We start from the raw sequence: 13,219 nt of genomic DNA on the forward strand, positions 1-13,219 counted from the left end.
ATGATAGTCCCACTAAGCGCAAACCAGATGGGATGGTGTATCGCTGCAGAATGCTGTGGTAGCCATGCTGGTTAAGTGTGCCTTGAATTCTAAATAAATCACAGACAGTGTAACTAGCAAATCATCTCCACACCATCACACCTCCTCCTCCATGCTTCACGGTGGGAACCACACATGCGGAGATCATCCGTTCACCTACTCTGCGTCTCGAGAAGACACAGTGGTTGGAACCAAAAATCTCAAATTTGGACTCAGATTTCCACCAGTCTAATGTCCATTGCTCTTGTTTCTTGGCCCAAGCATGTCTCTTCTTCTTATTTGTTTCCTTTAGTAGTGGTTTCTTTGCAGCAATTCGACCATGAAGGCCTGATTCACACAGTCTCCTCTGAACAGTTGATGTTGAGATGTGTCTGTTACTTGAACTCTGTGAGACATTTATTTGGGCTGCAATTTCTGAGGCTGGTAACTTATCCTCTGCAGCAGAGGTAACTCTGGGTTTTCCTTTCCTGTGGCGGTCTTCATGAGAGCCAGTTTCATCATAGCGCTTGATGGTATTTGCGACTGCACTTGAAGAAACTTTCAAGGTTCTTGACATTTTTCGTATTGACTGACCTTCATGTCAGTTGATGGGTTGTCGTTTCTCTTTGCTTATTTGGGCTGTTCTTGCCATATTATGGACTTGGTCTTTTACCAAATAGGGCTATCGTCTGTATACCGCCCCTACCTACCTTGTCACAACACAACTGATTGGCTCAAACGCATTAAGAAGGAAAGAAATTCCACAAATTAACTTTTAACAAGGCACACCTGTTCATTGAAATGCATTCCAGGTGACTATCTCAGGAAGCTGGTTGAGAGAATGCCAAGAGTGTACAAAGTTGTCATCAAGGCAAAGTGTGGCTACTTTGAAGAATCTCAAATATAAAATATATTTTGATTCGTTTAACACTTTTTTGGTTACTACATGATTCTATATGTGTTATTTCATAGTTTTCATGTCTTCACTATTATTCTACAATGTAGAAAACAGTTTTTTTTTAAACGTGAAAAAAATGAAATGAGTAGGTGTGTCCAAACTTTTGACTGGTAGTGTACATGTAGGTGAAACATCTCCAGATTTCTCCACCTGTCCATCATGTTTAACTGGAGTGAAGTCTGTCTCTACAGTATGTAGTAACAGTGGTCAGGGTGAAATAGCTACAGTTATCAAGTGTGATCAGACAGTGATCAGTTTGTGTTGTGGGATGAAATGCTGTGCTGCAGGGTTGTCAGTGAGTGACTGGGGAACGGTGGGTAACCTGGTGGTGCACTACTGGGGGGTCTGATTCTGGGGACTCTGCAGGGTGTGTGTAAGAGCACCCAGGTACTGACAGCGCCCTCTTGTGTCTGCCAGCCCGCAGTCTGCGTCTTAGTCCGTGGGAGAGCCGCATCGTGGAGCGGCTCATGACCCCCACCCTGTCCTTCCTGGCCCGTAGCCGCAGCGCCGTGACCCTGCTCAACACTAGCGACTCTCGGGACCCCTGTGAGTGACCTCTGACCCCTACAGGAACCTTTATCCTTTCTCTCCCTTGTTTTCCAGTGAAGGGGAATTTACAGCATACATACCCCAGACTACCACTAGTTACAGTACAGTATACACCAGACTACCACTAGTTACAGTACAGTATACACCAGACTACCACTAGTTACAGTATACAGCAGACTACCACTAGTTACAGTATACACCAGACTACCACTAGTTACAGTATACACCAGACTACCACTAGTTACAGTACAGTATACACCAGACTACCACTAGTTACAGTATACACCAGACTACCACTAGTTACAGTATACACCAGACTACCACTAGTTACAGTATACACCAGACTACCACTAGTTACAGTATACACCAGACGACCACTAGTTACAGTATACACCAGACTACCACTAGTTACAGTACAGTATACACCAGAGTACCACTAGTTACAGTATACACCAGACTACCACTAGTTACCGTACAGTACACACCAGACTACCACTAGTTACAGTATACACCAGACTACCACTAGTTCCAGTATAAACCAGACGACCACTAGTTACAGTATACACCAGACTACCACTAATTACAGTATACACCAGACTACCACTAGTTACAGTATACACCAGACTACCACTAGTTACAGTATACACCAGCCTACCACTAGTTACAGTATACACCAGACTACCACTAGTTACAGTATACACCAGACTACCACTAGTTCCAGTATACACCAGACTACCACTAGTTACAGTATACACCAGACGACCACTAGTTACAGTATACACCAGACGACCACTAGTTACAGTATACACCAGACTACCACTAGTTACAGTACAGTATACACCAGACTACCACTAGTTACAGTATATACCAGACTACCGCTAGGTACAGTACACACCAGACTACCACTAGTTACAGTACAGTATACACCAGACTACCACTAGTTACAGTACACACCAGACTACCACTAGTTACAGTATACACCAGACGACCACTAGTTACAGTATACACCAGACTACCACTAGTTACAGTATACACCAGACTACCACTAGTTACAGTATACACCAGACTACCACTAGTTACAGTATACACCAGACGACCACTAGTTACAGTATACACCAGACTACCACTAGTTACAGTATACACCAGACTACCACTAGTTACAGTATACACCAGACTACCACTAGTTACAGTATACACCAGACTACCAATAGTTACAGTATACACCAGACTACCAATAGTTACAGTATACACCAGACTACCACTAGTTACAGTATACACCAGACGACCACTAGTTACAGTATACACCAGACGACCACTAGTTACAGTATACACCAGACTACCACTAGTTACAGTATACACCAGACTACCACTAGTTACAGTATACACCAGACTACCACTAGTTACAGTACAGTATACACCAGACTACCACTAGTTACAGTATACACCAGACTACCACTAGTTACAGTACAGTATACACCAGACTACCACTAGTTACAGTATACACCAGACTACCGCTAGGTACAGTACAGTATACACCAGACGACCACTAGTTACAGTATACACCAGACGACCACTAGTTACAGTATACACCAGACGACCACTAGTTACAGTATACACCAGACTACCACTAGTTACAGTACAGTATACACCAGACTACCACTAGTTACAGTATACACCAGACTACCACTAGTTACAGTATACACCAGACTACCACTAGTTACAGTATACACCAGACTACCGCTAGGTACAGTACAGTATACACCAGACTACCACTAGTTACAGTATACACCAGCCTACCACTAGTTACAGTATACACCAGACTACCACTAGTTACAGTATACACCAGACTACCACTAGTTACAGTATACACCAGACTACCACTAGTTACAGTATACACCAGACGACCACTAGTTACAGTATACACCAGACGACCACTAGTTACAGTATACACCAGACTACCACTAGTTACAGTATACACCAGACGACCACTAGTTACAGTATACACCAGACTACCACTAGTTACAGTATACACCAGACTACCACTAGTTACAGTACAGTATACAGCAGACGACCACTAGTTACAGTACAGTATACACCAGACGACCACTAGTTACAGTATACACCAGACGACCACCAGTTACAGTATACACCAGACTACCACTAGTTACAGTACAGTATACACCAGACTACCACTAGTTACAGTATACACCAGACGACCACTAGTTACAGTATACACCAGACGACCACTAGTTACAGTATACACCAGCCTACCACTAGTTACAGTATACACCAGACGACCACTAGTTACAGTACAGTATACACCAGACGACCACTAGTTACAGTACAGTATACACCAGACGACCACTAGTTACAGTACAGTATACACCAGACGACCACTAGTTACAGTATACACCAGACGACCACTAGTTACAGTACAGTATACACCAGACGACCACTAGTTACAGTATACACCAGACGACCACTAGTTACAGTATACACCAGACTACCACTAGTTACAGTATACACCAGACGACCACTAGTTACAGTATACACCAGACTACCACTAGTTACAGTATACACCAGACTACCACTAGTTACAGTATACACCAGACGACCACTAGTTACAGTACAGTATACACCAGACAACCACTAGTTACAGTACAGTATACACCAGACTACCACTAGTTACAGTATACACCAGACGACCACTAGTTACAGTATACACCAGACTACCACTAGTTACAGTATACACCAGACGACCACTAGTTACAGTATACACCAGACGACCACTAGTTACAGTATACACCAGCCTACCACTAGTTACAGTATACACCAGACGACCACTAGTTACAGTATACACCAGACGACCACTAGTTACAGTATACACCAGCCTACCACTAGTTACAGTATACACCAGACGACCACTAGTTACAGTACAGTATACACCAGACGACCACTAGTTACAGTACAGTATACACCAGACGACCACTAGTTACAGTACAGTATACACCAGACGACCACTAGTTACAGTATACACCAGACGACCACTAGTTACAGTACAGTATACACCAGACGACCACTAGTTACAGTATACACCAGACGACCACTAGTTACAGTATACACCAGACTACCACTAGTTACAGTATACACCAGACGACCACTAGTTACAGTATACACCAGACTACCACTAGTTACAGTATACACCAGACTACCACTAGTTACAGTATACACCAGACGACCACTAGTTACAGTACAGTATACACCAGACAACCACTAGTTACAGTACAGTATACACCAGACTACCACTAGTTACAGTATACACCAGACGACCACTAGTTACAGTATACACCAGACTACCACTAGTTACAGTATACACCAGACTACCACTAGTTACAGTATAGTATACACCAGCCTACCACTAGTTACAGTATACACCAGCCTACCACTAGTTACAGTATACACCAGACGACCACTAGTTACAGTATACACCAGACGACCGCTAGTTACAGTATACACCAGACTACCACTAGTTACAGTACAGTACACACCAGACGACCGCTAGTTACAGTATACCCCAGACTACCACTAGTTACAGTATACACCAGACTACCACTAGTTACAGTACAGTATACACCAGACGACCACTGGTTACAGTATACACCAGACGACCACTAGTTACAGTATACACCAGACTACCACTAGTTACAGTACAGTATACACCAGACTACCACTAGTTACAGTATACACCAGACTACCACTAGTTACAGTATACACCAGACGACCACTAGTTACAGTATACACCAGACGACCGCTAGTTACAGTATACACCAGACTACCACTAGTTACAGTACAGTACACACCAGACGACCGCTAGTTAAAGTATACCCCAGACTACCACTAGTTACAGTATACACCAGACGACCACTAGTTACAGTACACACCAGACTACCACTAGTTACAGTATACACCAGACGACCACTAGTTACAGTACAGTATACACCAGACGACCACTAGTTACAGTATACACCAGACGACCACTAGTTACAGTATACACCAGACGACCACTAGTTACAGTATACACCAGACGATCACTAGTTACAGTATACACCAGACGACCACTAGTTACAGTACAGTACACACCAGACTACCACTAGTTACAGTATACACCAGACGACCGCTAGTTACAGTATACACCAGACGACCGCTCGCTAGTTACAGTATACACCAGACTACCACTAGTTACAGTATACACCAGACGACCACTAGTTACAGTATACACCAGACGACCACTAGTTACAGTACAGTATACACCAGACTACCACTAGTTACAGTACAGTACACACCAGACGACCGCTAGTTACAGTATACACCAGACTACCACTAGTTACAGTATACACCAGACTACCACTAGTTACAGTATACACCAGACGACCACTAGTTACAGTACAGTATACACCAGACTACCACTAGTTACAGTACAGTACACACCAGACGACCGCTAGTTACAGTACAGTATACACCAGACGACCACTAGTTACAGTATACACCAGACGACCACTAGTTACAGTATACACCAGACGACCACTAGTTACAGTATACACCAGACTACCACTAGTTACAGTACAGTATACACCAGACGACCGCTAGTTACAATACAGTATACACCAGACTACCACTAGTTACAGTACACACCAGACGACCACTAGTTACAGTACAGTATACACCAGACTACCACTAGTTACAGTACAGTATACACCAGACTACCACTAGTTACAGTATACACCAGACTACCACTAGTTACAGTATACACCAGACGACCACTAGTTACAGTACACACCAGACTACCACTAGTTACAGTATACACCAGCCTACCACTAGTTACAGTACACACCAGACTACCACTAGTTACAGTATACACCAGACTACCACTAGTTACAGTATACACCAGACGACCACTAGTTACAGTATACACCAGACGACCACTAGTTATAGTATACACCAGACGACCACTAGTTACAGTACACACCAGACTACCACTAGTTACAGTATACACCAGCCTACCACTAGTTACAGTACACACCAGACTACCACTAGTTACAGTATACACCAGACTACCACTAGTTACAGTATACACCAGACTACCACTAGTTACAGTATACACCAGCCTACCACTAGTTACAGTATACACCAGACTACCACTAGTTACAGTATACACCAGACGACCACTAGTTATAGTATACACCAGACGACCACTAGTTACAGTACAGTATACACCAGACGACCACTAGTTACAGTATACACCAGACTACCACTAGTTACAGTACAGTATACACCAGACTACCACTAGTTACAGTACAGTATACACCAGACTACCACTAGTTACAGTATACACCAGACTACCACTAATTACAGTACAGTATACACCAGACTACCGCCAATTACAGTATACACCAGACGACCACTAATTACAGTACAGTATACACCAGACTACCACTAGTTACAGTATACACCAGACTACCGCTAGTTACAGTATACACCAGACGACCACTAGTTACAGTATACACCAGACTACCACTAGTTACAGTATACACCAGACTACCACTAGTTACAGTATACACCAGACTACCACTAGTTACAGTACAGTATACACCAGACTACCACTAGTTACAGTATACACCAGACTACCACTAGTTACAGTATACACCAGACTACCACTAGTTACAGTATACACCAGACGACCACTAGTTACAGTATACACCAGACTACCACTAGTTACAGTACAGTATACACCAGAGTACCACTAGTTACAGTATACACCAGACTACCACTAGTTACCGTACAGTACACACCAGACTACCACTAGTTACAGTATACACCAGACTACCACTAGTTCCAGTATAAACCAGACGACCACTAGTTACAGTATACACCAGACTACCACTAATTACAGTATACACCAGACTACCACTAGGTACAGTATACACCAGACTACCACTAGTTACAGTATACACCAGACTACCACTAGTTCCAGTATACACCAGACTACCACTAGTTCCAGTATAAACCAGACGACCACTAGTTACAGTATACACCAGACTACCACTAATTACAGTATACACCAGACGACCACTAGTTCCAGTATACACCAGACTACCACTAGTTACAGTATACACCAGACGACCACTAGTTACAGTATACACCAGACTACCACTAGTTACAGTATACACCAGACGACCACTAGTTACAGTACACACCAGACTACCACTAGTTACAGTACAGTATACACCAGACGACCACTAGTTACAGTATACACCAGACTACCACTAGTTACAGTACAGTACACACCAGACTACCACTAGTTACAGTACAGTATACACCAGACTACCACTAGTTACCGTACAGTACACACCAGATTACCACTAGTTACAGTACAGTATACACCAGACTACCACTAGTTACAGTATACACCAGACTACCACCAGTTACAATACAGTATACACCAGACGACCACTAGTTACAGTATACACCAGACTACCACTAGTTACAGTATATACCAGACTACCGCTAGGTACAGTATACACCAGACTACCACTAGTTACCGTACAGTACACACCAGACTACCACTAGTTACAGTATACACCAGACGACCACTAGTTACAGTATACACCAGACTACCACTAGTTACAGTATATACCAGACTACCGCTAGGTACAGTACACACCAGACTACCACTAGTTACAGTATACACCAGACGACCACTAGTTACAGTACACACCAGACTACCACTAGTTACAGTATACACCAGACGACCACTAGTTACAGTATACACCAGACTACCACTAGTTACAGTACAGTATACACCAGACTACCACTAGTTACAGTATACACCAGACTACCACTAGTTACAGTATACACCAGACGACCACTAGTTACAGTATACACCAGACTACCACTAGTTACAGTATACACCAGACGACCAATAGTTACAGTATACACCAGACTACCACTAGTTACAGTACAGTATACACCAGACTACCACTAGTTACAGTACAGTATACACCAGACGACCACTAGTTACAGTATACACCAGACGACCACTAGTTACAGTATACACCAGACTACCGCTAGTTACCGTACAGTATACACCAGCCTACCACTAGTTACAGTATACACCAGACGACCACTAGTTACAGTATACACCAGCCTACCACTAGTTACAGTATACACCAGACTACCACTAGTTACAGTATACACCAGACTACCACTAGTTACAGTATACACCAGACTACCACTAGTTACAGTACAGTATACACCAGACGACCACTAGTTACAGTATACACCAGACGACCACTAGTTACAGTATACACCAGACTACCACTAGTTACAGTATACACCAGACGACCACTAGTTACAGTATACACCAGACTACCACTAGTTACAGTATACACCAGACTACCACTAGTTACAGTACAGTATACACCAGACTACCACTAGTTACAGTACAGTATACACCAGACGACCACTAGTTACAGTATACACCAGACGACCACTAGTTACAGTATACACCAGACTACCACTAGTTACAGTACACACCAGACTACCACTAGTTACAGTATACACCAGACTACCACTAGTTACAGTATACACCAGACTACCACTAGTTACAGTACAGTATACACCAGACTACCACTAGTTACAGTATACACCAGACTACCACTAGTTACAGTATACACCAGACGACCACTAGTTACAGTATACACCAGACGACCGCTAGTTACAGTATACACCAGACTACCACTAGTTACAGTACAGTACACACCAGACGACCGCTAGTTACAGTATACCCCAGACTACCACTAGTTACAGTATACACCAGACTACCACTAGTTACAGTACAGTATACACCAGACGACCACTAGTTACAGTATACACCAGACGACCACTAGTTACAGTAAACACCAGACTACCACTAGTTACAGTACAGTATACTCCAGACTACCACTAGTTACAGTATACACCAGACTACCACTAGTTACAGTATACACCAGACGACCACTAGTTACAGTATACACCAGACGACCGCTAGTTACAGTATACACCAGACTACCACTAGTTACAGTACAGTACACACCAGACGACCGCTAGTTACAGTATACCCCAGACGACCACTAGTTACAGTATACACCAGACGACCACTAGTTACAGTACACACCAGACTACCACTAGTTACAGTATACACCAGACGACCACTAGTTACAGTACAGTATACACCAGACGACCCCTAGTTACAGTATACACCAGACGACCACTAGTTACAGTATACACCAGACTACCACTAGTTACAGTATACACCAGACGATCACTAGTTACAGTATACACCAGACGACCACTAGTTACAGTACAGTACACACCAGACTACCGCTAGTTACAGTATACACCAGACGACCGCTAGTTACAGTATACACCAGACGACCGCTAGTTACAGTATACACCAGACGACCGCTAGTTACAGTATACACCAGACGACCACTAGTTACAGTATACACCAGACTACCACTAGTTACAGTATACACCAGACGACCACTAGTTACAGTATACACCAGACGACCACTAGTTACAGTACAGTATACACCAGACTACCACTAGTTACAGTACAGTACACACCAGACGACCGCTAGTTACAGTATACACCAGACTACCACTAGTTACAGTATACACCAGACTACCACTAGTTACAGTATACACCAGACGACCACTAGTTACAGTACAGTATACACCAGACTACCACTAGTTACAGTACAGTACACACCAGACGACCGCTAGTTACAGTATACCCCAGACTACCACTAGTTACAGTACAGTATACACCAGACGACCACTAGTTACAGTATACACCAGACGACCACTAGTTACAGTATACACCAGACTACCACTAGTTACAGTACAGTATACACCAGACGACCGCTAGTTACAGTACAATATACACCAGACTACCACTAGTTACAGTACACACCAGACGACCACTAGTTACAGTACAGTATACACCAGACTACCACTAGTTACAGTACAGTATACACCAGACTACCACTAGTTACAGTACAGTATACACCAGACTACCACTAGTTACAGTATACACCAGACTACCACTAGTTACAGTATACACCAGACGACCACTAGTTACAGTACACACCAGACTACCACTAGTTACAGTATACACCAGCCTACCACTAGTTACAGTACACACAAGACTACCACTAGTTACAGTATACACCAGACTACCACTAGTTACAGTATACACCAGACGACCACTAGTTACAGTATACACCAGACGACCACTAGTTATAGTATACACCAGACGACCACTAGTTACAGTACACACCAGACTACCACTAGTTACAGTATACACCAGCCTACCACTAGTTACAGTACACACCAGACTACCACTAGTTACAGTATACACCAGACTACCACTAGTTACAGTATACACCAGCCTACCACTAGTTACAGTATACACCAGACTACCACTAGTTACAGTATACACCAGACGACCACTAGTTATAGTATACACCAGACGACCACTAGTTACAGTACAGTATACACCAGACGACCACTAGTTACAGTACAGTATACACCAGACGACCACTAGTTACAGTATACACCAGACTACCACTAGTTACAGTACAGTATACACCAGACTACCACTAATTACAGTACAGTATACACCAGACTACCGCTAGTTACAGTATACACCAGACGACCACTAGTTACAGTATAGTATACACCAGACTACCACTAGTTACAGTACAGTATACACCAGACTACCACTAGTTACAGTATACACCAGACTACCACTAGTTACAGTACAGTATACACCAGACTACCACTAGTTACAGTATACACCAGACTACCACTAATTACAGTACAGTATACACCAGACTACCACTAGTTCCAGTATACACCAGACTACCACTAGTTCCAGTATACACCAGACGACCACTAGTTACAGTATACACCAGACTACCACTAATTACAGTATACACCAGACTACCACTAGTTCCAGTATACACCAGACTACCACTAGTTACAGTATACACCAGACGACCACTAGTTACAGTATACACCAGACTACCACTAGTTACAGTATACACCAGACGACCACTAGTTACAGTACACACCAGACTACCACTAGTTACAGTACAGTATACACCAGACGACCACTAGTTACAGTATACACCAGACTACCACTAGTTACAGTACAGTACACACCAGACTACCACTAGTTACAGTACAGTATACACCAGACTACCACTAGTTACCGTACAGTACACACCAGATTACCACTAGTTACAGTACAGTATACACCAGACTACCACTAGTTACAGTATACACCAGACTACCACCAGTTACAGTACAGTATACACCAGACGACCACTAGTTACAGTATACACCAGACTACCACTAGTTACAGTATATACCAGACTACCGCTAGGTACAGTATACACCAGACTACCACTAGTTACCGTACAGTACACACCAGACTACCACTAGTTACAGTATACACCAGACGACCACTAGTTACAGTATACACCAGACTACCACTAGTTACAGTATATACCAGACTACCGCTAGGTACAGTACACACCAGACTACCACTAGTTACAGTATACACCAGACGACCACTAGTTACAGTACACACCAGACTACCACTAGTTACAGTATACACCAGACGACCACTAGTTACAGTATACACCAGACTACCACTAGTTACAGTACAGTATACACCAGACTACCACTAGTTACAGTATACACCAGACTACCACTAGTTACAGTATACACCAGACGACCACTAGTTACAGTATACACCAGACTACCACTAGTTACAGTATACACCAGACGACCACTAGTTACAGTATACACCAGACTACCACTAGTTACAGTACAGTATACACCAGACTACCACTAGTTACAGTACAGTATACACCAGACGACCACTAGTTACAGTATACACCAGACGACCACTAGTTACAGTATACACCAGACTACCGCTAGGTACAGTACAGTATACACCAGCCTACCACTAGTTACAGTATACACCAGACGACCACTAGTTACAGTATACACCAGCCTACCACTAGTTACAGTATACACCAGACTACCACTAGTTACAGTATACACCAGACTACCACTAGTTACAGTATACACCAGACTACCACTAGTTACAGTACAGTATACACCAGACGACCACTAGTTACAGTATACACCAGACGACCACTAGTTACAGTATACACCAGACTACCACTAGTTACAGTATACACCAGACGACCACTAGTTACAGTATACACCAGACTACCACTAGTTACAGTATACACCAGACTACCACTAGTTACAGTACAGTATACACCAGACTACCACTAGTTACAGTACAGTATACACCAGACGACCACTAGTTACAGTATACACCAGACGACCACTAGTTACAGTATACACCAGACTACCACTAGTTACAGTACACACCAGACTACCACTAGTTACAGTATACACCAGACTACCACTAGTTACAGTATACACCAGACTACCACTAGTTACAGTATACACCAGACGACCACTAGTTACAGTATACACCAGACGACCGCTAGTTACAGTATACACCAGACTACCACTAGTTACAGTACAGTACACACCAGACGACCGCTA

The 13,219-nt window shown here is 43.1% G+C and overlaps 1 protein-coding gene across 7 annotated transcripts in view; it reads left to right on the top strand.

Annotated features, from left to right (window-relative positions):
* LOC129820247 (MAP7 domain-containing protein 1-like) overlaps nucleotides 1-13,219 on the top strand; it is a 92,763-nt gene that overhangs the window by 56,158 nt on the left and 23,386 nt on the right. For all 7 annotated transcript variants that reach the window (XM_055877280.1, XM_055877281.1, XM_055877282.1 and 4 more), the window contains one exon: nucleotides 1,394-1,522. In XM_055877280.1, coding sequence (XP_055733255.1) covers nucleotides 1,394-1,522 — 129 coding nt within the window. The remainder of the gene's footprint in view (nucleotides 1-1,393; nucleotides 1,523-13,219) is intronic.

The sequence above is a fragment of the Salvelinus fontinalis genome, chromosome 22 (assembly GCF_029448725.1).
Source record: "Salvelinus fontinalis isolate EN_2023a chromosome 22, ASM2944872v1, whole genome shotgun sequence".
NCBI classification, from domain to species: domain Eukaryota; kingdom Metazoa; phylum Chordata; class Actinopteri; order Salmoniformes; family Salmonidae; genus Salvelinus; species Salvelinus fontinalis.